The sequence below is a fragment of the Atractosteus spatula genome, chromosome 1 (assembly GCF_055471065.1).
Source record: "Atractosteus spatula isolate fAtrSpa1 chromosome 1, fAtrSpa1.hap1, whole genome shotgun sequence".
Taxonomy (NCBI): domain Eukaryota; kingdom Metazoa; phylum Chordata; class Actinopteri; order Semionotiformes; family Lepisosteidae; genus Atractosteus; species Atractosteus spatula.
In genome coordinates this window covers 61938063-61964349 of record NC_142706.1, presented here as the reverse complement: position 1 = coordinate 61964349, position 26287 = coordinate 61938063, and the positions used below count along the sequence as shown (strand labels likewise).

The 26287-nt window shown below is 42.0% G+C and overlaps 1 protein-coding gene across 4 annotated transcripts; it reads right to left on the bottom strand.

The window, feature by feature from the left end:
* Positions 1-3070: 3070 nt before the first annotated feature.
* On the bottom strand, positions 3071-23494 carry pcbp2 (poly(rC) binding protein 2). Of its 4 annotated transcripts, none has more exons than XM_088914907.1 (13): positions 23293-23494; positions 21518-21656; positions 20048-20071; positions 19482-19514; positions 17049-17165; positions 16219-16350; positions 15674-15802; positions 14857-14931; positions 12887-12928; positions 10862-10934; positions 9659-9714; positions 8806-8975; positions 3071-3510 (listed from the first exon to the last, which is right to left on the bottom strand). In XM_088914907.1, exons 2-13 carry the CDS (start codon positions 21584-21586, stop codon positions 3474-3476), a joined length of 957 nt encoding a protein of 318 aa, XP_088771033.1. In that variant the 5' UTR covers positions 21587-21656; positions 23293-23494; the 3' UTR covers positions 3071-3473. The 4 variants fall into 4 exon arrangements, with proteins under 4 accessions (XP_088771033.1, XP_088771041.1, XP_088771050.1 ...); XM_088914915.1 differs by having other exon boundaries at positions 9659-9711; positions 23293-23469; XM_088914924.1 differs by lacking the exon at positions 12887-12928 and having other exon boundaries at positions 23293-23474.
* Between the last annotated feature and the right edge of the window lie 2793 nt (positions 23495-26287).

Sequence of the window (26287 nt, the reverse complement as noted above, 5' to 3'; positions counted from 1 at the left end):
CCCGAAGGGAGTTTTTTTTGTTCGAAGCAAAGCGTTGCATGAAATCACCAATCTTAACGTTTTAGCCTTGAAACGCACATACCATCATCTTCCCATCCCTCCTAAGAAACAGTTGAATTACTAGTTAACTAGAATATAATTAATACAATTACTAGAACGCTAGAATGGAGCTTTCTAGGAGCACGATGTGTAAAGCCCTGTTACAAATGAGCACATTGCCTTACTCTGTTACCGCCTGTGCAGAGTTCAAGCAGGGAGCTGCGTCAGCATGCGTAGGCTACAAAGGAACAAGTAAAGGTTTATTCCATGCTGAAAACAGAAGAAACCACGTTTTGGATATGTAGTCTTCTTTGGGTGTCACATCCAAAGTGAAGAAGGCTGTTGTGTTTTTTCTTCTCTTTTTTTCAGCATGGAATCGACCTTTACTTGTTCCCACTGCTTATTTAAACCACTTTTGCAGGGCCAGTGGGGGTCTCAGCACCAGGGGGTTACATCGCTTAAAAACAATCCAACAAGGTGTAAAAGAAAGGACTGGGACTGTGCAGAATAGCCCTGCATTTGCAAAACATGCATTTGCAGCTTATTTCGGCATCTCGCACCCAGGATGGAAATTCACTGGTGCCCTGCGATGCCGGTGCTCTGATCGCATAAAAAATGAATGGCATTTTTAATTTTCTCTCCAGGGTCCGCGCGCCACACAGTTTTGACAGCACCTTGCTTTTAAGGCGTTTTAGTGTTCAATGAGTGAACAGAGAATAGTTCAGCGGCTCGAAAAATAACTGGGAGGTCAGTCTGGCCTATAGCCTCCATTTACCAGCTTTTTTGTGTGCATAGTACCGAAATGAGGGCCACATCCCATGAAACATGAGCTTTTTAACAAGGACACAATTCACATAGAAACGTCAAGAGACTTTTTAACGGTTTTAATAAGTGATCTTCAACAGTATGCAGAATCCAGGTCTACATTGTTTTGAAACCAGTGCAAAGGCTAGTTCTGAAAAGTCTACTTTATAAAGAAGGGTGCAAGAAGCTAGAGATCCAAAAAGTTATCTTTAAACCATCATTCAAATGATACTAGCTGCCCCATTTTAGAGATCTTTTCAGAGGACAGACCTTCTAGTAGTCTAGAAAGTGTTAGTGCTGGTTTGCAGTTCTTTTAAATTCATAAAAATTCAGTATCCCCAGCAAATGCAGATCCAGTTTGGATTTTCTAGGGAACAACTCTCTCCTCTTCTGTTCCTTGGCAGCTGACCTGTCATACTCCCAAAAAACAACAGGTGCAGTGGAGAATGGGAGGGCTGGAATGACACGGTGAAGAAAGTACCCAAAGAAAATAAAATGACACCAAAGGGCACTGTAAAATTGCACCCACCCGTGAAAGTCTTACCCATCAAAACTCAGAATGGAGACCAGATGTGCACAGCTCCTGTCCTTGAGGGGCATAATCTTTAGGCTTTCACTCCAGCCGAGCTCTTAACCTCAAACTACTGGCTTAACCGGACCCATTTAAAGTTTTTCCCAAGAGTCGTCATCCATCAGTAAAGGGTGATTGTGTCTTAGGAAACATGCAGAATGATGATCGTTGGGCATCAGAGATTTAGAGCATGGGTAGGCAATGGATCTTCCAATTTTTTTCCCCCCCATTACTCTTTGTTCCACTTAATTAAGAGTTACTAAGTGATCACAATAATCTGGTTCAATTAAAGTTACAAAGTCATTAGTGAATATGTTGGGATATTAAGGTCCTGTAATGATATGGACGACAAGAGCCAGGATTCCCCAATCCTTCTGGTTATTATTCCACCGAGCTCCTAAACTAGATTAATTGAAGCCTTAATTGCCTTTTTTAACATAATATTTATATTATATCCAAATTTTAAGTGCTATATTATACAAGGCTGCCTAGTAACAACCCCTCTATCCACTGTAGCATGGAGACAAAGACATTCCCACCTGCTGGAACAACTCATATTTTGTATTGTAAAGCCTCCTTCCAGGAGATGCAGCAGAAACTGGAGAGGGTGCTGCAGCCACCTGGCAAGTTGTAGAATGTCCCAATAGCACAACCATTCCTCATCTCAAAATCATGTCCTAGCAGTGCTCAGCTAATTACCAACCACCACTGCTTCAGATAAAAGCAACACATACAGTACAAGGCTAAAGAATAAACCCAACTGGTGCACTGTCATCAAATTAATAAACCAGTGCCGATTAAATGTTACACAGATAGATGTGTCAAACACTCCTACAATAGGCACTGGGAATTCTGCATGGGTACGTAAATATCCAGAACATAAAGTAGCAAATTTTCAGTATAGTGTGACCGCAATTTCCAGCTCCGGTCCTCAAAGTTAGAACACAGCAGTTTATCGGAATTTCCTTCAATTATCAGCTCTCAGAAGATGTGTGCCGCATTCTCCACTGCCTTAAGCAGCTGACTAATGAGCTGCAGAAAGCCTGCTGGACTCCAGACCCCAAGGACAAGACCTCGAAACCCCTGAATCAATCACAATTAAGGAGCAGGCTACACCACAGAGTACTACTGTAATGAACAGGCATACATGTTCCAATACTGGAGTAATCATTACTCATAGGAGGTGTGCTCACCTCCAGCGGTAGAGGACACCAATCCAGCAGGATTGCAGGGATCCGCTATCTCCAGGGCCTTAATCTCAAAGAACTGGGGAAAGGTGTTAAACTGCTCCAGTTAAGCCATAATGTAGTTGGTGCAACAGGGTTCAGGGCACTGAGTGAGGTACAGAATCTAATCCCAGCAGGGGCAGGGAGAGCTGCACTCTCCACATCAGAGCTGAACAGAGATGAAAACCTGTGGACTGAGCAGTCCTCCAAGACTGTAGCTGTACATCCCCGACAGTGAACACGGGCAGTGTTGCAGTGCCTTTGGGAGGGATTTACAAGATACATCCCTTACACACCAATGGTAAGAATCCAGAATTTATTTAGATCAAATTACTATAACAGGGATAGGACTGACCTCAGTGGATGCATGGGGTTTTGCACTTTCTCCCCAGAGGTGGGATTCATAATTAAACAAAAGAACACAGAGATAATCAGTCCATCTATTCTTTTTTATTTTGTTTTTTGTTTTTTTTTAATTTTTCTTTTTTTTTGTCGTTTTTTTAGAAAAATCTGACATTACAGAACTAAACTTAAGCCTATTCAGATTTTTCACTTCTACACTTTCTGATGGTATAACAGAAACTCAAAATATGAAAAGGAGAGAAAGGTAAATGGTCTTCTTTTCAAAAACAAAAAGGAACATTAAAACCACCGATCAGATGTAAAGGGAATTAAAAACTGAAATCCTTAAGGAAAAAAAAAAAGATGGATTTATTTGTGGGTATTAGTTTAACAAAAATAAAATAAGTATGAAAAAGTGGATTGTGGCTTTAACTACTTTAATGGATTTTAATGGGTAAAAAGTAGGATTTAGTGCTGGGACTTTTTACATGTCAGTTGGTTGCCAGTCCGGTCGCTTCCGAAGACAGCCTGGAACAAGACATTGGAAAGAAAGAGAGAAAATGCGATTTCCATTTAATAGTTTTAAACAAGGTATCATGATCTCAAACAGTGAAACACACTTAATGCTACCCATCTAGACCTGTCCTGCCGCCATTTTTCGCATTATTTAATATAATATATATATACACGTTACATCTCCCGATGGCCTTGAGCTCCAACCACCTTTCCTCAATTAATATTAGGTAGTGCCCAGTTATAATTAAAGGTTACATTAAGTAATTTTTCTGGGAAAAAACACCAAAAGGGTTAAGCTATAAATATCTAAGGTGACACCATAACTGATGAACACAGACTTGTTCATATATACCAACTTAGAAAGTAGTGATATTTAGGTCAAGATCCATCTGAATCATCTGTTGCACTAGTCAAGATATCCATGGCAATTTGTACAGAGTTCTACAGCTGTAAGATTCTGTGAAACAATTAAGTAGCAGTCTGTGACGTTTCTGGAAGGTTTAAAAGCCACCCAATGACCTGAAAACCTTTAGTTCAAAGCACAGCAGAGTAGAATATATGTAATATAAATGGTACTCCATAGGTTTCCAGGAAATAATTTTATGATGGCTCTTCAACTGCAAATAATCAGCATTGATTCACAGCTCACATGCACATAATTTGGGATTTCATTTACTTCAAAATAAAAGCTTGAGCGTAGTCTTTTAAAGTTCTTTTTCCGAAACAGAATTCAGCTGTTGCATCTCATAATACCACAATCTTTTGTAAATATAAATCCAGCTGGTAAGATTTCCTAGCTAAAATGTAAATAAATGAGTAAGGACTCTACAGCAGTCATCACTTTTTCTTACAAAACACTCAAGTTTATCTCCCCAATGTATCTGTGCTTCTGGTCTGATTTGTGCGACAGCTGCAGAGCTGGGCCTCTTTAGACAGATGGTTGGACAACACTTTCAGGTGTACTGAAGCACACAGGGGTCTCAACTCTCTCCAAGTAGCTTTTAACCAAAGTAGATTTCCATTTGTGCCCAAGATCTGCACAACCATCACTGATGGACAGTTATGTGAACTTCCAAGAAGACTTCAATGTAAAAGAAAACTACAGAAAATGACCACACCATAAAATAACCCACCACCCACCCGACCCTCTGAGCAGACAGCAGGCACAGGCAGATTATACAATTCAGTAATCAGTAAAGTGAACAGATGGCAGTGCAGGAAAAGGTCCATTCCACACAATTGAATGAAAAAAACTCAACCTGCTTTTGCAGGACCACAAACGCATTTAAGCAGACATCAAAACTCCCTGGAATTGATGTATTTTATTAGTTACAGAGAAGATATGGCAAACAGATCAAGGCTTTCCATCATGTAATAGTGTAGAGCCAACACAGAGGAATGGGTGCAGTGACGCCCAGCACTACCCAGGGGATTAAAATGACAAGTATCATAGGGAGTCACTGACTGGCCCCACTCCACACCCACTCGTGCACAATTAAAAAAAATGAGCCAAACAGCACCTCTGACGAGCACAATTTTGCGATAATGCTTCCATGAACAACAGCAAAACTTTATCCCAATCCTAACTTGTGGTAATGCATGATCCAAATACAAAATAAAACGTGAAAGATGTGAAAGGAAGCCTCACTTGGCAAAACCCAATTTAATTATATAAGGTTATTACTTCCATGAGGAATATTCCACTGTTTATGGCTTTTAAACACGTTTGCTTCATTGTGGTCAATGGTGCTCTTTTCACAGAAACCTTTGTAAACACAGTCCAACATTTTCCAGATTTTGAATTCCAAATATTGCTCTACCCCATTTCCACCACTATTAAGACCATTCCAATAAGGCCATGGGCTTTGGGAACATACTTGATAGCCATGCTGTATCAGGCCAGTGGACTCTGCAAGCTTTGAAGCCAGCAAAAGAGACTGCAGAAGTTCTTTGCTTGAAGTTAAATATATCCTCAATATACAGGCAGAATGTTAAAGGAACAAACTGAGCAATGCATTAGAGCTTCATGTTTAAACTGCAGCAGCTAGAATAAGATTCTTTATAATACCTGGAACTCCCCCTCCCTCCATAGTCTTAACTTTCCAGACAAGGCATCATCCTAATATCATTCTAATATTTCTCACTACTCTAAAACACCCTCTGGCTTAATAGCCACCTTTATCCGTGACGGTGTCAAGATTCAGGCTAAATCTAGTCACTACTTCCACTTAAAGCAACAAAGCATGTTGGACCCCAACTGAAAAGATCACATTGAAGAGCCAGGCCATTCCCAAGCACAGTTGCTGATGCTTGCAAGTGTTAGCCGCCACTTTGCGGAGAGAAAAACAAAACTGGCAGCAGTTCAAAAATGAAGTCAGAAAACGGAAAGCGTCCTCAATCCGATGCAACCGTTGTTAGCAGTGAAAGTGCACGGCCAATAAGGGGAAAACTGGGGAGTGCGCACAAAATAATATGGGATCAGACTTCATAAGGCAACACTAAAATCCTCTCCAGAACACCAGCAAGAGAACAAAGGAGAGGTGAAAAATTACAGTGGCGGCTGGGGGGGGGGGTTTCTATGGGATGCCAGAAGAAAAGGGCTTGCAGCAGGCTTAGTCCAATACATTACAAATAAAAAAACATTACAACCCGGGACACAAAGCGATTTAAAAAAAAAACAAGCCACTAGTAAGGAGACAGCCTTCTTTTCTTGGACTTGGAGGCCAGATCGGAGGAACTCAGTTTGTTAGCGGTGCAGGGGACCGCTGCCGCGCCCGTGCTTTCGGGTGGCATGGCAGCGGCGGCGGACGCCACCGGGCTCTTGGCGGGCGCACTAACGACATTGAGGGCCAGCAGTGGGACGGGTTTCATGCCAAGCAGACTGGAGACACACACGGGGGAGCTGGGGAGCGGGGAGTCGGAAGAGGAGGCAGAGGAAAGGGGGCCCGGAGCCAGCAGGGAGGAGAGGGTGATGGAGGCTGGGGAGGACACCACAGAGGAAGAGGAGGAAGAAGAGGAGGAGGAGGTAGCGGTGGTGGTAGTAGTAGTGGTAGTAGTAGAGGGGGGGCAAGGCTGACAGAGGCTCATGCTGAGGTGCTGCTCGGGATTCGAGGAGGAAGGTTTAGCGGACTCTACGCTGTAACAGAGAAAGAGAGAAAAGGAAAAAGAGGGACACACAGTCGGGCTGGGTTACTGGGTAAGGCGAGGTGTTGGGAGAGGGTGGCAAGGGGTGGGGACCTAGCTTTACAATGGACGCACACACAAAACAGGGCAACATTCACAGACCACATTTCACAAGACCAGAGACTTTACTGGCAGAGTAGTTAAGGAGAATAAAGAAAAGCCAGATTTACTCAGAGGTGACTCTAGTTAATTGAATTCGTCTGATGCCAACAGCCATTTCATTCATGGGTATCGTTTCAATGACGACTGGAAAACGACACCTTGCCAAATACAAAGTGCATGTGACGAGGAAAAAAATTATTGTACTCATAATCTGGTTTCTTCTTTAACGGTTTGCAGAGGTTTCAGTTTCTACAGCATGGCATTAGCCGACACTACACAAATAAACGCCAAATCTGCCAGTGAAGTCAGAGTTAGGGGTAGGACACAGTGTACACGTATATTAAATGGTTAAGATGCGTTATACAAGGTTATAGCCTTCTTCAACTAATATCGTATCGCCAAGAGGCAGTGGGCCGCCTGTCCACAGAAGGCTTATAACATAGCAACAATACTGGATTATGACCAGTATGCTGCATTGGAATTTCAATGCTTGGAAAAGCTTTTACATTAACGAGTGAGAGTAAGGAGTACCTCAGGGGGATTAACTGCATTTTCAGCTTTTCAAAGTGCTAAGGGAAATGAATTCTTAAAAATTTATATTTCTACGTGGGCTTTTTTCCCCCCAGATTTTTTAGGTTTTCCCTTGATAGGATTGTAAAAAAAAAAAAGGTTCATTATCCATCTTGGATAATGTGTTTTTTATTAAGCAAAATGAGAAAATTATGCTAAATGAATGGAGATGAAAAGTAAGTTGGTGTTGCACACATTTTCAGACTGTCAAGTTGTGTAAACTAATTCAACTGATCATAAATTATAGAACAGGATCCCAGAGGCTTATTCAGTGAACTTAAAAGTCCTCAGAATCAAAGAATGTTAGCAATCATTGAAAACTGTGCTCAGATCTCAAAACTTAAACGAGCTTCGGGCAACACTAAGAGACAGAGAAAATCTAGGTTGCTACAGCAGGTTATGTAGGTGCTAGGAGGTGAGGCTGGGGGTGCCATCAAGATCCTATCTACAATGGTCCAATGGTACGATCTGAAATGTGGAATTTATTCTGTAATTCAACTGATTAAGCAATCCCTTCCGTGCCCAATGTGCTGTGTAGTGGGGCTACTGCGCATCACCCCAGTGAGGACTGTACTTCAGAGATGGATAAAATGGGCCCCTTTCTATGTGCAAAGCACTTTTGGATCCTTTAAGATGAAAAGCACTATGTAAAATGTAAGGAAGTATAACATTTCAATACATTACAAAAACTAAAGGTATCTGCCTTACGGAGTGATCTCCTTAAATTTGAATAGAATCTAGTCATGACGGATTTCAGATACATAGACCTTTCAAGTCTGTATCTGAAGTCTGATAAGCAGCAGGAAAAAGGCTTTAGGAAACTATTTTCTAACATGCAGGACAGGGTGATCAAGAGAGACCATAACATGTTTGTACAGAACAGATTAAAAAGATGACCTATTCGGTAATTTTCTCTTTTGAAATTGTCCCCATTACTCCTACAGAGATCAGTACCTATTTGTTTATAAAAACACCTTGACTTTCTGTTTTCAGCTCTCGTCTTCCTTAGCCACGACACTACGCCATTAACAAGCTGCCACAACAGAGGCTCTCAGTTTTTTTAGCATCCGAGTAAAAACATAAGGCCCTGTCAGATGGGCCCACATGAATACAAAGTCTTAAAATAAGAGAAAAATATTCCCCATTGTTTTATACTTGAGGATTGTTGTTCAGTGATAAATGTCTGCTTAAATGGTCTGAAGTGTCTTAAGAGATGACCCTCCTGCTCTCCTGCTCCCATTCGGCAGAAAAAAGGTAAATCAACATAAAATCACACAAAGGAGATGTTAAAACGGTCCATAAGATCAACACCAAATAGGGTGTCTGGTAAACCATTTTAAAAGGAACCCCTGGCTTCATGTGAGTGCACCTGTGCCCCTACAGGTAGGTTACTGCCTGTGCCCAGCTGCCCCCAATAAAGAGTCCCATCCATCGCTTACTCCGAGCTCTTACCTGGCATTGATGAGGTACTCTGCCAGGCTGATGCTGGCCGGTGAGCCGGTGATGGTAACTTGCCGATCTGTGCTACCCTCTACCGGGTTGGCGATTTTGATCTGTGCGCCGGACATCTGGCGAATCTCATTGATTTTGGCGCCTTGGCGGCCAATGATGCATCCAATTAGCTGGAAAGGTGGTAGTGGTGTAGAAAGGTTACATGAAGAAATACAGCAGGAACAAAACAACTTCACTTGCAACTGAGTTGCTTGCTCTGTCTCAGCAGCTGAAAACCTTAACCTTGGGAAGACCGTGGATCTTCATGAAATCTGGAAGGCACTGTGCACTGCCATAGAAAAATGCAAAAAACCCAGAGAGGACAGAGCATTATCTGAATGTCAACAAATCAGACAGGCCTTTAATATAACCTTTAGCTTTGCTTACTGCCAATTACCACCATCAAGTGAGGGCAATTAGGAAATCAATCCTCAAAAACAACCTATTCTAGAAGATCAGGAATACACAATCCACGTTTCCAATGCATTCTGCAAACCCTGATAAAAGATCCAAGATCATATTTGCACCTATACAGAGCAGCCAATAACCATCCATTCAGCTTGATCATACCTTTTCAAATTTTACTCGGCCTCTGAAGGTAGCCACTGCAGCTGTTAAGATCTTGAAGAGACTAACAAATTTAAATGGATGGTAATTGATCTGGAGTTGACTGGCAGTTCTCAGTCCAACAGTACAAATACAACCTTAACTCAGTGATCAGTGTTTGCAAGACCAGGGATCCCAGCCTGCTCTGGGGTCTGCAGACTCGGCGCAACAGAGAATGGGCAAAGAGGAAGGGGAACAGAATACTTACATCATTCGGAATGGTGAGCTCATGAGAACTGGTCTGGGCTGAGGCATCCATCCCTGCTAAAAAGTGAAACGTACAGAAATCAGTCATTCAATTAAGGAACAACCTAAATCCAGATAGCGGGAAACTGCTAATGTAAATCAGCAAACAGTACCCACTCCTAATGTACACAGCAAAACCTCAGGCATAACTGTGAAGTTTGTGACAACCTATTTAACCCTTGAATTTACTACCCTTCTATGATTTAAAACTGTAAATTGAAAACCAGATCTATCCCCTCTTTATTTGCAAGTGCCGTCCTCTCTGAATGTTGTGCTTTCTTCCTAGCACTCCCTGTACGTATTAGACATCTTTAAGTCTGTGCAGGGCTTGTCCCACAGTATTCCAATCTTTGTCAATGCATCTCATGACGCATGATGTGCAGTCTGATCTACCAAATATCATTCCTCTCTAAACCCAAATCCAGAAGGAGGCCTGGGAAACCATGAGGAGATGCACTCAAAATCAGGCTGTGAGGGCCTTCCCAGATAAGTCCTATCTCATGAACTGCCCGATGCCAGGAATTTCATCAACTCCTCTAAACCAAATACTCCCCCCTCCCATCCCCCTTAACTCCCTGGTGGGAATATGGCACAAAAGACCCATATGCAGCATGCTTTACTGTAGCAATGATTTAGGAGCCCTTCCCCCATCTGCCCAAGGTCTCTGAATACTATCTGCTGTACAGCACTACTTCTCCCCTGGGTATATGGGCTTTGTCACACTAATCAGAGACAAACAACAGGACTGTCAGGACAAAGCATTATTAAAAAAAGTACAGAATGTTCAGATGTTCTAATCTAGACCACAAACAATCTGAAGATAATAAAAAAATTCAGATAAGCCAACCATTTCCTGAACATTTAAAATTTGGTGCATTATAAAAGGAACAATGTTATACTTTTGAGACAATGCACAATTGCGACATATCACTGTCTAACAAGAAAAAAAGTCAACTTTTTATAAAGTACGGTGAGACTTTCAGAGTTTTACACAAAGGAATATGAACCAACAACTGCTGCCCAGGATGATTAAGCATACTTAGAAGTAAGACAGGACTCGACAGCATTAAGCAGCTTTTGGAAGTGGCTTGTCCTTCAGTCTGTCCTCATCCAGCCACTGCAGTAATCAAGACAGATACTGAAAACTCCAAGCCCAGCTACCTACCAGTGAAGCCAGTGTTACTGGGAGCCAAGGGGAAGGGGCTCTGCTGCATGGCCAGCTGGTGCAGTTTAGTGAGCTGCGGGCAGAAAAGCAGAACATAAGCGTTAATGTAGAGGAGGCGCGCACCATCTTTTACCCCAGTGCTTCAGCGCTACAAACTCACCACCTAGCTGCACACACCTGGACTGAAAAGACAAGTCCGCTCTATAGGCAAACTGCAAAAAAAGGTGGCGCACGACGCACTGGCTCAAGGGCCAAAGTGTGGTTTACAAAGTGCAATGGTTGAACAAACGAAACAAAAAAAGTCCTCTGGAGTCCTGAGGGTCTTCTCACATCACACTGCAGAATTTGAGCTGTGCTTTAGTAACAGATATCCCAATGTTTCACAGAGGTAGGACACAGTTCTCTCCCAAGAACCATGAGAAACAACTCTTAAGAATTCCCAACTTCCCTTCAGGTTCCACGTTATATTATGTGAAAAAGTGTCATCTGATCATAAGTATTTCAGAGAGCTCAGCTAAAACTCCGCAGTTTGCAATGTTTGGTACAGATCCCGTCTTGACGTGAGATTGGACAGCAGCACCACCGCTGACATTGCACATTTCGACTTGTCGAAATTCAAGGCTGAAAAATACATCCAGTGTTTTTCAAAACACAAGAAAATAAAACAGAGCTGACTAAAATAGTTTAAGAAAGGATTTAACCACACCAGATGTCCTGCAAAGATATACCAAAAGGTGAAAATGGAAGAAAAAAAAGGACAAGACCTCAGACCTATTAAGCACCTACTAGCAAAATTATCCCAAGCTTCCTAAGATGGAAGTGCAAACCTAATGTAATCTTATTCCAAAACTACATTATCCCACAAAACCACACGGTATAAAAGCACTGGGCTCAAGTGACCAAGTGTCACACAGTCGGCTTCACTACGGAGCAGTTTTCACAGAACCTGTAAGCAAGGGAGCTCCTTCAATCCTTATGAAGTTTTATCCTATGTAAGCAAGTTTACATACATTGTTCCACCTAAAGAATGCTCTAAAAAATCCAGAAAGATCCTCCTTTCACCAACAAGATCAAAGATGGAATCATCAAAATCATGTCTTCAAAATCACAAACTGCCTGCGTTTTTTTAGAAAATAATGTACATTTGTCACCACGCTGGAATCACTCCAGAGAAGTACTAGATGCATTACCAAGCCTGAAAATGTTCGGACAATTTAAAACAAACCTTTAGTCTTGAACAGAGGACTGCACATGGACCTGATTTAAGCATTCAAAATTAACCCAGTGGACTTATTCGGAACCAAAACAAACCTGAGAACTCAGGTGTAAACTAAAGGGAAGTGCATTTAGAACTGACACCAGAAGGCACATCTTTACTCAAAGAGTTGTAGGAGTACGCAAGATCCTACTTGAACAATTTAACTCAACCTCCAAGCACCGCTTGAAAGAAACCAGGATAAGATCTTCAGATCACTTAGCTAAGAACCAAATGAGACAGACGGGCTAAATGGCCTTTTCACCTCTTAGTTTTCACTTTTCACGTCCAATTTAGGTGAAAACTCAAGTTTAAAATCTAAAACAAGCTCTGAGCAGACTGCAAACTAAGGCTAAACACATACGGTCATACAACTTCTACCAAGACAATTACTAAGTAACATCCACCTATTCCACTTCCAAACAGAGAAAAAAATGCAGCAGAAAGAAACAAAAATGCTAAAGAAGCAAGGGATCAGGAAAGACTGGGAAAGAAGGTCTAGATGCAAGTAAGCAAAAAAAATCAAGGAAGGGATGGGAAAGTTGCTTCATAGCATCACTGATGCTCTACACAGTTTGCTTTGCTAGGCTGTTGATTTGAAAGGGAAGGACTACCCATGAGAGCCTTAGGCACAGGACCAAATACATGGGCAACTTCCGGTTTTGATTAAAATCGGAAAAACAAAATCAGAAATAATCTTCCACCCCTATACGGCTATTGATCGAATCACTCAAGTCCTTTAAGAAAAGGAAAAGGAGACTAACACTTACATCTGGGTGTGGAATGGCGTACTGTCCTTGAACGGTATAAGCCTGTAAAGAAAAGACAGCGTTCAGGAGAGTGGCTCAACATGCGACCTCGCTGTCCCCATCGTCACTGAACCAAAACCCCGCCAATGGGGCCTGGAGTCTGTGACCTCTCAGGCAGGCAAAACACTGCTTTTCTAACAACTGAGCAAAATCCCTTCCCAATTTAAGATCCCAGTATGTTTGAGAGTAAACGGGGGGCGGGGGGAAAAATGTATGCAAGTCCAAAAAATTTCATGCATCACTGGAAGGATGATAATCACTCCCATTTATTGGTTTCCAAGGGGCTGTGGAAATACAGGAAGTGCAGGATGTTGAATCTATATTGGATTCAAGATAGCTTTGCATCTGCCAACATCCTGAAAAGGCTAGAAAGCCTTTGTCTTTGTGCAGTATGTCTAACTATTGCCCAAAGAAAACAAAATCAAGACCTACATCAATAATTCCAGTATTAGTGCTATTCAAAAGGCTCGGGAGAGCACTGGTTTGATAGCATGGCTTCCAAAAGAATTTAGATCACACTGAGAGGGGCTGTAAATGTCCTATGTAAATGACCAAAACACCATTTGGAAGAGGAATGTTTAGCAAATATTACAAAACAAAAGGTGGGGAGATATAGAAGGGCAGGGTCTCCTAATTCCGTAACAGATCTGAGAGCAAGCTGCTGTTGCTGGGAAAGGATCTGTCTTGTAAAGTGATGCAAAGCACATGGAACAGGGTGTCAAGACAGGGGGGTGGGTGGATAAAGGAAGGAAGGAAGGGGAGCAAAATAAAAATCAAAGAAGTCCACTGCAAAGACCCTGCATTTCTTTAGCTCACTCTTGTACCTGAAGTACTATATGAACATCTGCAGCCTCAGTGTAACCAGTAATGCACAGTTCATTCACACCTTTCCAAGGTGCAATGCAAGAAAAGGATTGCTCTCCAATGAAAAACACCTATCAAACTTAGAAAAAAGGACTCAGCCCAACTGCATCCACTGCAGGCCATTTCAAATATGACAGCTATTACCACTCATAATATCCCTCGAACTACTATTACATATAACAGTCAGCAATGCCAATACTCTCCACTAACACGTTATATAGACTGGATAAATTGTCCTACCACACAGTGATCATTTGATAGTGATATATTCTCTACTGATAGATGCAAATAATACGCTTCTCAGAATACCAAAAACAAACAGTCAAAAGACTGTTTTGAGAAAATGAAAGTAAAAGTAATTCCTGATCACAGATGCATCTGAACTAAATCCTCTAGATTACCAATGAAGAACAGTAAATTTTGGTTACTTTGTGTGTATTTTCTAACTACAATGAAAGTAACAAAGCAAGGTTTGTCTTTCCTTAAGTACTGTCACCACAGCACATGGGAAATCATTCTTCACATGTTTGTGGGGATTCTGGTTTTGGCAATACGAATATGAAGCGCAAATTATTCTGTAGTTCTAAATTGTTGTGCCCATTAAATCAAAACCCACAGCCTCAAAAGGGGCTTTATTTTTAGAAGTTTGGTGCCAATCTACATAATCCTCTAAGTACAAACAGGGATCAATCTAAGAGCTATAGGATTTTTACCCATCATGCAACTCTGTACTCAGACTACAAAGAAGTTGATAAAAAAAGCCAGTCTCACCATAAACACATGTAGTTCAGAAGCAGCATTATGAATATGCATTTAAAAAATGTATAGTTCATATCTTCAACAGACTCAAAACATTCACAATTTTTTGAACCACTAAGGAGGACATGTCATGCAGGTCAATTTCTAGCCAAGGCAACATTAAAGAGATACAGATTCCCAAATGCTACAAGGCAGATATGGTCAACCCAGAATACCTGTCGACAGCTCTGGTATCGATGTTGCTGTGCGAAGATATTCAGATAGAAGATATACACGTCCCCCCAGACACACCCAACAGGGGAAGTTACCTGTCCACCAGCAAAGATGACCGGAGAGCCAGAGGGCTTGGGCCTGTAAGGGATGGTCACACCCTTCGGAGGAGACTGGGGAGAAAACAGGACAACCACCATTTAGAAAGCAGCCATCAGTGAAGACATGCTGACCATGGAAGTAGTTCCCTCTTTTTCCTTCCTAACCTAAAATAAAAACCGTGTTTAATGGATGATCAATTCTAGATAGGATCCACACCACATTTAACAAGATTCAATTCAAATACCAGAGCTATTCAAAGAGTTTTTTCAAGTAGAGCTGAATGTGTTGACGTTCCTGATGGCGTTTTAGGTGTAATCCCCTGATCCTCCTGAGCAGAAGTCACTCAAACCCAAGGGGATTCCCAGCAGCTATGAAATTCTTGGCTAAATTCTACTGTACTCTCTCTCTCGCCAGCAAACAGATTAATGACATCCAGGTGCTCCAAACAATTCTAAAGAAAGCACCAGGTAAGAACTGATCAAGTTACCAGAAATAAGCAAGAATCTTAAATTCCGGAGGAGTACAGCAAACAGATATTTATGCCTTGCTCGATTGGGGAAACCAGAACCCCCTTGTGTTTCCGTGTCATTCACGACTGCTCACAGGAGACAATACTGCCCTACTACAGCCTTCTTAACAGGTAGAACCTAGTAATTTTTTAGCAAAAGACAAGAAATGGATTGCAGGCCCACAGACTGCTCTGCACCCAGGAAAAAGGAGGAACCCCCCGCCTTGTGCTCACAGGGGACCATGTGGTGGTTTGTATGGCCAAGCGCATCGATGTGTTTCCTGGCTGTCTTAGAAAGAACTCACCTCAAGCATGACAACGCAGATCTGCTTGACGCACTCGATGATGGACTGGGGAGTGCCGGCGATGGTGATGGCACGCTCCGTGGAGTTGGGCAGCATGTCCCCTGCCACCTGGACCTGAGCGCCCGTCGACTGCCAGGGAAACAATAACAACCACCCCCCATGGTTAGCTCACTGCAGGAGGACATGGCACTCCTGACAGATGATCTTTGTAAGGCACACAGTTCCTCCATGGGCCACAATCAATTACAATTACCCATGCAGATCAGTAATTAAAACCTCTCCGGATTATCATTCCTGTACCTTACAGAGCACACAACCCAAAGGGGTACAGCTACTTGCACTTGTCTCCAGCTACAATTAGGGCTGACCAAAAACCTGCACTAGTAGCAAATAAGGTTTATATTTTCAAAAAACTGTACACTTGCAGGAAACCTTAGAGAAAGAGAACACACAAAAGGGGAGATTTAAATCACAAAAATGAAAGCATCACCCCCCCCCTCCACCCATGTCCTGTGACAGCACTCACCCAGCACGCGTTAACTCACCTCGCGGATCTCTTTGATCTTACAGCCGCCCTTGCCAATGAGAGAGCCGCACTGGCTGGCAGGCACCACGATACGCAGGGTCACTGGGGGCTTGCTGGTGGCCGTGCTGTTGGTCATCGCACTACTGATGTCCTGCAGGCACAGAAGGTGCGAGATCCTGTCAGCAGGAGGACTCCGCCCTGCTCTCCTGAACTAAACGACAGCTGCCCTTTGAGGAGAGGCGGGCAGCAAACTACACAGAGGTTTGTTAAAAAAAGACTAACCATTTCAGATCAGGGTAGCAACTGAACAGCTGAAGCCTCTGTACCATCCATTTAACTTCAATGCTTCAGAAGTCTTGTGCATTGCTTACTTAATTTGCAATATAATTTTCTACATATAATGTACAACTGAACAGCTGAAGCCTTTGTACCATATATTTAATTTCAATGCTTCAGGTGTCTTGTGCATTGCTTACTTAATTCATAGCATAATTTTCTATATATAATCTACAAAAGTTGCCTCCTAAATTACAAGGACCTTTTTGTCTGTTAAATGAATTCATCCCAGTTTAGTGATTTTAATTCTAAGATGTGAAAAACAGAACCTTCCACATTACTAGATTAGATTTTAAATTTCTGAACCTTTCGAAAGCAGAGCAAGGTTCTTTTTGGTCTATTACACAACGAGCTTTGGCAAACTGTGCTAAAAAGCAGAATACAAAAATACCCTTATGTGGCAACAGCCTGGCAATTAATTCATTATTTTCCATTCATTGCTCCGACTCCCTATTGCTTTTCGCTGATCAGTCCCAGTTTCTGATAAATGATTAGCCTGGAAAACAGCGCTACCTCTTCCAGCTTCTCAATGATCATGGAAAAGGCTTTGAAAATGGCAGTCGTGGGTCCAGCAAGAGTGATGATTCTCTCAGGACAGTTCCCTTCAGAGATATTAATGCGAGCGCCACTCTGTAAAGGCAGAAACAGGAAAAGACTTAAGAAACTGTATATGTTGTTATAAACCAAAGCTGTCCTTAAAAGCAGAGCACGTCCTGCAAAGACTGCTTGTGAGAGTCTGGAAAAATGAGCATTTTGTAAAACTAGGAAACGCGTGGATCAGCTAACATTCATTAACGTTTCTTGTTTGCATTTGGGTGAAGGTATTGGCCTCAACACTGAGAGGTTGTTTGTTGGACGTTGCTACAGATTTAAAAGAAAAAAGGGTCTCCCAGACATGGCTCAAGTCACAGTTTTTGATACAGAGCTTTGAAGTTATTGCCTCAGACCTACTTCTGCACAAATGCATATGGGCAATTTGTATGACCTTTGTCTTTGCCTCAGCGGTCAATGCGACAAAAAAGGGAATGTGTTGCCGACAAGAAAAGCCCACTTTCTAATTATTTAAGTTTCTAAAAAAAACAACCTCAAGACTAGTTTCACACTGTTTATTAAAGTCACCAAGGATAACTGTCAAAGCAGTCAAGCATATACAGTGGTGTGAAGAAGTGTTTGCCCCCTTCCTGATTTCTTTTTTTTTTTGCATGTTTGTCACACTAAAATGTTTCAGATCAAACAAATTGAAATATTAGACAAAGATAACACAATTAAACACAAAATGCAGTTTTTAAATGAAGGTTTTTATTATTAAGGGAAAAAAAAATCCAAACCTACATGGCCCTGTGTGAAAAAGTGATAGCCCCCTAAACCTAATAACTGGTTGGGCCACCCTTAGCAGTAACAACTGCAATCCAGCATTTGCAATAACTGGCAATGAGTCTTTTACAGTGCTGTGGAGGAATTTTGGCCCACTCATCTTTGCAGAATTGTTGTAATTCAGCCACATTGGAGGGTTTTCGAGCCTTAACCGCTTTTTTAAGGTCATGCCACAACATCTCAATCGGACTCAGGTCAGGACTTTGACTAGGCCACTCCAAAGTCTTCATTTTGTTTTTCTTAAGCCATTCAGAGGTGGACTTGCTGGTGTGTTTTGGATCATTGTCCTGCTGCATAACCCAAGTGCGCTTCAGCTTGAGGTCACGAACAGATGGCCGGACATTCTCCTTCAGGATTTTTTGGTAGACAGCAGAATTCATGGTTCCATTTACCACAGCAAGTCTTCCAGGTCCTGAAGCAGCAAAACAGCCCCAGACCATCACACTACCACCACCATATTTTACTGTTGGTATGATGTTCCTTTTCTGAAATGCTGTGTTATTTTTACGCCAGATGTAATGGGACACACACCTTCCAAAAAGTTCAACTTTTGTCTCGTCAGTCCACAGAGTATTTTCCCAAAAGTCTTGGGGATCATCAAGATGTTTTCTGGCAAAACTGAGACGAGCCTTTATGTTCTTTTTGCTCAGCAGTGGTTTTCATCTTGGAACTCTGCCATGCAGGCCATTTTTGCCCAGTCTCTTTCTTATGGTGGAGTCATGAACACTGACCTTAACTGAGGCAAGTGAAGCCTGCAGTTCTTTGGATGTTGTTGTGGGGTTTTTTCTGACCTCTTGGATGAGTCGTCGCTGCACTCTTGGGGTAATTTTGGTCAGCCGGCCACTCCTGGGAAGGTTCACCACTGTTCCATGTTTTTGCCATTTGTGGATAATGGCTCTCACTGTGGTTCGCTGGAGTCCCAAAGCTTTAGAAATGGCTTTATAACCTTTTCCAGACTGATAAATCTCAATTACTCTGTTTGTCATTTGTTCCTGAATTTCTTTGGATCGCAGCATGATGTCTAGCTTTTGAGGATCTTTTGGTCTACTTCACTTTGTCAGGCAGGTCCTATTTAAGTGATTTCTTGATTGAGAACAGGTGTGGCAGTAATCAGGCCTGGGTGTGGCTAGAGAAATTGAACTCAGCTTTCCAAAGATGTGATAAACCACAGTTGATTTATGTTTTAACAGGGGGGGCAATCACTTTTTCACACAGGGTCATGTAGGTTTGGATTTTTTTTCCCTTAATAATAAAAACCTTCATTTAAAAACTGCATTTTGTGTTTACTTGTGTTATCTTTGTCTAATATTTCAATTTGTTTGATGATCTGAAACATTTCAGTGTGACAAACATGCAAAAAAATAAGAAATCAGGAAGGGGGCAAACACTTTTTCGCACCACTGTAGCTAAGTGTGCCAAATGGAGTTTAAAATAAACCGTCCTTTTCAATTAAGACTAACAGAAAAACATTTCACTCACAATTCACAAAAAACTGAGAAACAGGTGGATGCACTGCAAATACCAACTAACAGTTCATCTGGAATCAGCCTTTTCTTTGAACTAGAACCTTACCTCTTCTCGCATCTTCTTTACAGATTCTCCTTTCTAAAAAGGCAAGGGAACCAAAAAAAAGGTTTCAGTGTTGGTATGTCAAAAAGGAAAATAAACATCTCCAACATCAAGGTCTTCGTAAGAGTCAATTCTAAATCCTGCAGATCAACAGACTCACCCCCTCGCTATCTTCTTGAAGAAGAATAGAAATTGTGCCCCCTTCCCTCCCCACACTATCCTTTCTTCTGAGCCAGTATACATCCAGCATTTTCAGGTCCCCATCCATTCTATACTCCTGAGAGCTAGCTGATCTCAGGTCTTCTCCCCTTCACTCCACTGGAGTCCTCTGTCTTTAACTCAACATAATTAGTGCTGAATGCAATGGGGAGGACTGGGTGGGTTCCTCATTGCTCTACAACGACCATGTGCTTTCCATTCAGGGAATTGTTTTTTTCCCCCAGGCAGGAAGATCTAAAATGACTCCTGTTAAATACAGAGCTGACATCAGAATGCCTTTGTATGCAGGCTTGTACTTCCCTGGTATCTCAACCTCCTTAAATAAAGTGAGAAAATGAACCAACACTCACCTTGCCTATGATGCTACCGACTTCCTAGAAAAAAGAAACATTACAAGTTAAAGCTCCTGAATCCACAAACTAGAGAAAGGAGTACAAGTGTAGCTCTGCGGTCACCAGACTCCGGGCCTTAAAGCTGCTACAGTGGTCCATGAAAAAAAATTTGCACCGCGGAGAAAGACTGAAGGTTAAAACTCATCTCTCTAACCTGATATCCTGTCAGGAAAACAGAAACAGCCAGCTCATTTAGTTACTCAAAATTCACAAGTTCTCACACATTGCTGTGCTTCCGAAATATTTGTTAGCGAGGTAAAAAGAATTTGACAATGTAAGGGGCACATTGCAAATGTTTACCGAGTACAGATCCATTTGGTAGTTGACTGGCCCAGGGATCTCACCCTGCAGTTTCATGCAAGAAACCATGTTATCTGCTTAAACATGGCTGGAGATCTTGTTCCACAGCCCCACCATCCTTTAAATCCAGAAGTGCCTTCTGTTCTTGGTTTTAAATGCATTCCCAGCAATTCCCTTGTTTGCCCTCCATTTTGGGTTTCACTGTTCATCCCGAACAACAATAACAGCCATGTGGTACTTCATTTAATGAAAACTAATTGAAACTGAAAATGCCCACTTCATAAATTTGGGAATTGCTAGCATAGACACAAAACAATGGTGTTATAGAAATTTCTATAACAAAATACTGGAGCTTCAGTAACTCCACAATGTTCGTGAAAAGAATATGTAAAATGTAATTTAAAAGCCTGGATTGGGGAATGTATGCTTAATTATGTAAACATTACAAACACTGCATCAGCTCTTCTGATGGTCAACAGAAATGAATTACCTTGATTAGCACTAATATCTGGTAAAATATTATCAGAGCGCACAAAAGCTATTCTCACCATATTTTTTACTAGTTTGGGTTCTTCCTTTTTGAATGAGCCATAATGATTTTTAAGCGCAGTAATCAATTGTTTCATTAACTGAATTTCAATTTTGGAGAATGGTTAACTGGACAACAGCCACACGCGTTGCTCTCAAATGGAAACAAATGCAACACAAAAATGCCGACAAAATTCAAAGTGAAGAGTGCTCCACTCCACATGTTCTGCATTTGAAACTTTCCCATTTAAAGTTTTGGACAAAATGAATGCTGCTCTGACGAGCAATTGTTTTTTGCTAAACCTATTCACGTTTCATTCGCACTTATTTTTTCTAACCCAAGGGAAACATCAAAAGAAATATTTTCTCTCTCAACCTCTTGTGCACTGGGTAAATCTATCAAGCACACAGGAACAACACCTGCTTTGAAAAATATTCAAATACGCCAGATTACAAACACAGAAGGCATAATGGTTGTTCACAGCATGACAGGCCGAGAGGCCAGCATTAATTTATGAAGATTTAGGTGAAACCACCAACCTCACTTTTCACAGTGGGCTATGATATACTAAATGAGATCTGTCAGAAACTGCAGGTTACCTTGCCATGCATGAGCAATCTGATGGTGAGGGTGACATTGAGTCCTCCTTCGATCACACCGGAGTCCATCACGGGTACAGTGACTAGCGGAAGGACCGGGCTGGTCAGGAGCTGGCGTCTTTGGTCACAAGAATGGAATCTGAGTGGGGGAAAGTGTGCAATGCATTTAAAAACACAAGATCAGGTCTCTTGAAGGGAGGGGGAGACAAAAGGCCACACCAGGGATGCAGAATCACCACGTTCTTCAACACGAGAAACATATTTCGGGACAGACTGCAATTAGGCTCAACAATTAAAGCGATCGATTGCTTATCCTTCAAAAGCTACAGGCAGGATTCCTTGGCTCCAACCACGTGTTCTTCCATGTTTAATGTACATAATCAAGCCCGTGGGATTGGATTTCTATAAAATAAATTCCATTCAACCTTTTCCTCTGCTTCATCCGGCAAATATCAATATCGATGTGGACGTAGTTTTAAACTTAAACGTAACAAATGACTATACAGTACAGAAATATATTGAGATTTATTGACTTGTCCAGCTTTGAGAAGCGACTATAAACAAACTGCCAACAGAATGTGACATAAAACGGACAAAACGCGTCGTATATTTTGCGTTGCTGTTTTTTTTATTCTGGCTGCATAGGTGCGTATACTGATTAGCGAATGTTTAATAAGACAAAAAGTCCAAATTCACAAATGTTCCTGTTCATACGCGCATACACCTGCCATTAACTTCGTCTCCAACTCAAAAAACCTGAACAGCGAGTTAAAAATCTCGCAGACGTTTTCCACCTCGATCTCAAAATCTCAAACGGCACCGCGGTAGCCTGAGCTTGACCGAAATGACACGCCTTGTTGTAACCCTACAACACCTGCCAAACGCTTAACGGCGGCCGAAGTCTTGAAGACTTAAAACAAATGAAGTCTGAATACACCTACCCAAGACTTACACCTTCCGTGCGTACTTGTACAGGACTACAGGACCCCCCCCTCACCCCAAGACAACATGTCGCGTTAATGACATTAAATCACAGCGGCGGTTCCACTATTGACACGGTCGCAGCGAGAAAACCAAAAGGTCTTGGATGTTGGAATTTTAGATAAAATAACACTACATTTATAAAAGGGGGGGGGGGGACGAGATGCAAAATCCGCGCTCAAGGCAGGCACGACAGAGAGACCGCGGCCCTAAGGAAAGCAGATCTCCTCCTACGTGCTCTACTGCGGGCGGCGATCACGCAGTTAGAAACGCAGGCAACGTGGAAACCCTTTCCTAATTCGCCAGAGCATCGAGTTTCCCCCGCGACACAACCGAGGCAGGACGGCGGGCGCCGAGATCGCCCTCATTATTCACCATCATTCCTGCGAGTACCCAAAACAGCATATCCACGCTCAAAACAACAACGCCACCAAAAAAAAAAAAACTCGAACACCGACGGGCGATTTGCACCGTCAGAGCCGCCGTCCCCCAACCCCCATTCCCAAACCAAACTACATACGGAAAAAAAAAACGTCATACACCGAGAACAAACGACGCACTCGCACGGTAAACTACCGTGGGGTGCGAAAACAAAAACCGAGGAAAGGGCCGAATAAGTGTCGATTTCGGCCAATAAACACGTTTCGCCCGAAAGACGCAGCGCATAAGCCATCCGCATTGTGCTGCGCGCTGTCGCGGCCTACACCTCCTCGCCGAGCCTGGAAACTCCTAGCCCGTGGCGAAATGTGTGCGCGCTTTCTTTTTAAACAACAAAAAAAATACAGTTTTCTTACCTGTTTCGTGCCTTGGAAGGTGTTCAGGGGGAGGGTAGGGTTTTAAGGGTAGAAGGGGATAGGTTCGGGTGGGTAAAAACCCAGGGGGAGAGTTTACAAAGGAGCCGGGGAGAAGGGAAGAGAGACAGTGAGAGACGGGAGCTCCTCTCAAACACAAAGACAACAAAACTCTCACCTTTCCCCTTTGACCTTTCATCCGCGCCTCCTCCTCCTCCTCCTCCTCGCCCAACCCCCGCCCTTTACCGGTTTTTCTGTCCTTTAAAAACTAAAGCAATCCCCACAATAACCAACGAGTAAGAAAATTATATAGTTAACAACAATTACATTTATGGTGCCTTTTTCGTGCAATTTTAGCGCTTCATTCTGTGGAAATTTACTGGGAAGCTCCGCCGCTCGACCCCGGTGCAAACCCACGACGTCACTGCTTATTTTATGACTGGACGCAACTCGCCTGAGAGTCAGCTGCACATTTTACATTAACGGCAAAATATGAACGCACATTAATCAAGAGCGCGGTTTTGCTATTTGTTAATCAGGAGCGTGGTTTTGATATTGTGCACGCATTCTCACAGGATTATGTCCTATTGGAGTGAAACTGTAAAACATAAACTGAATATATAAATAATTTGAAATTAAAATTAAAATTATATTGATTAGAAAGGTTTATTTATTCATACACTATACCTTTAACCTGTACTTTAAAGCATCGTTATGAAAAACAGTGCAGGACCTAGCTCTGTACTGTCATACTGTTTTTTTTGGGTTTTTTTTGTTTTTACAGCGACTATGATCAGCACATTTTGCACACACCTATGTATTTATTTATTTTTATTTATTTTGTTTGTCTTTTGTTTTATAACTATTCTGATGTCTGTTTTGCTTGTCTTGGGCTGGACTGCGGGATTAATAAAATATTATCTATCTATACTGGTACCATACTCGTTGTTTACATTGTGATTGTATTTACTGTCTATTGTCTTGTCCGCAGTTCTGTATATACTGTACCTGAGAGACTAATGAGAAACACTTTTCATTATACTATGCACCTGTGTAAGTAAAGTTGAACTGAATTTTGCTCAGCGATTGCTGCAACATCGTTTTTTTTAAATCACTGGTACATTTTCTAGAGGCATGTATAGATACATACTGCTGGAAACACGATTTTATTGTGCGTGTCCCGCACAGTTGAGCCAATATACCGTACGTGCGAATGTTACTTTAACTCACAAACGAACGATCTTTATCATAACATCCGTCCGTTTCTGGGAATTTGCATGAGCTCAGTCTTGCACTGATGCAAATGTTTCCCCTCTGTAAAGGAGTAACTCTGTAAATCAGAATTTATAAACAGATTTTACCTAAAGATGAATAATTTGGACAATCAGATTGTGATCAATACATCAGATTGTGGTCAAAATGGGGGGGGGGGTCATTTCATATGCCTTTGATTTAATTACACTCGTACTGTACTTTTAATTTAATTTGATTATGAATTTGCAATTAATCCTTAAAAGTTAGTACTTTTATACCCCCCCCCCCCACCACCACCACCACTGCTACCTAAATGCTCACATTTTCCCCACAACACCTTGATTGAACATTTACAGGTATCAGATTTGTTAAGTCAAATGATGATGAAAAGGAGGATGTTTGCTTTAATTCAGTTTGAGCTTTATTAACCCCTTTGGGAAATTTGCATTACAGCACACCACAAAACAACACAACAAAAACAGACATCACGACACCGTCAAAGAATACAGCACATCAGCATTTTAGGGGATAAAAGAGTTACTTTACAATGAGAGTGATATTGCAGTGGGTATGAAAGATTTCATGAGTCTGTTACTGTTACTCCTGGGGACAAAGAGGCGTCCCCCACATGGGAGAAATGTACATTTACAAAGGAGGGGTTGAGAAACACACTCCATAATGCTCTTCGCCTTATTTAGAACCCTCTGTTTGTAGAGGAGATTGAGGTTTATTTGACTTCCCCAGTGATTTTGCTGCTCGGACAGCACGGTGATATGGTATTGTCCTACCTCGGGGTTCAATTCCTGGGGCCCTGTCTGCGTGGAGTTTGCATGTTCTCCTCACGTTCACGTGGGTTTCCTCCAGGTGCTCTGGTGTCCTCCCACAGTCCAAAAACACAGTGGTGATCTATTTGGCCCCGGTGTGCGTGCATGCGTGCGTGCGTGCGTGCGTGCGTGTGTGCGTGCACTGCAATGGATTGTTCCAGGATGTATCCTGCCTCGTGCCTGGTGCTAGCTGGGATAGGCTCCAGCTCCCCTGTGACCCTGCATTGGATATGCAAGTGGTTAGAAAATTGATGGATCATTTTGCTGTTTATCATCTCTAATTTTTCCATCAAACTACAATTAAGAGCAATTGTACAATTAAGGCCTTCCTATTAATTAAAATCTAGCAAATTCATAGAGCAAACACTGCTCAGGAGCGCCACTACCACAACCGACTAATTGAAAGACCCAGAATGTCTCTGGAGTGGAGAAAACCTTCTGCCCAGGCAGATTTGACTTCAGACATCTGAGAGATTACGAAAGCAGGGGAAGGAAAGATATGCTACAAATATGAAAGCACTGTTCTGACATTCCATTTGCCTAACTTCTTGTGCAAACAAAACTGTGCTGTGAAAAATGCCCACAGCTTTTAATATCCCTCCTTATCTTTTTCCCTGTTAAAGTACTGAAATAAAAAACCCCAAAAGCTTCTATCACTGAAAAGCTCTATCAGTGAAGGGGGCAAGAACTAAATTGAATGCCAAACACAGGAATGCAGTTATGAATATGACTTGATAAGAGAAGCAGGAGACAACGTCAGATGCAGCCATTTAATTACACTGATATTAAAGGAGGATTTTTAATCGTACAAATAACGTCCCTACAAGGTCACACTTCGCATGGTACTCCATGGGCTTGCTATTCTTCTCAAACTGCCTGTTCTCCTTCAAATTTCAACCCCCCCAGTGAACTTCTGAAAC

Excerpts from the sequence above, each read along its gene's own strand:
- pcbp2 (XM_088914907.1), bottom strand. The coding sequence starts at position 21,586 with ATGGACTCCGGTGTGATCGAAGGAGGACTCAATGTCACCCTCACCATC. Across the intron at positions 16,351-17,048 it reads TCATTGAGAAGCTGGAAGAG|GACATCAGTAGTGCGATGAC; the intron begins GTAGCGCTGTTT and ends CTGTGCCTGCAG. Across the intron at positions 9,715-10,861 it reads CAGTAACACTGGCTTCACTG|CAGGGATGGATGCCTCAGCC; the intron begins GTAGGTAGCTGG and ends TTCACTTTTTAG.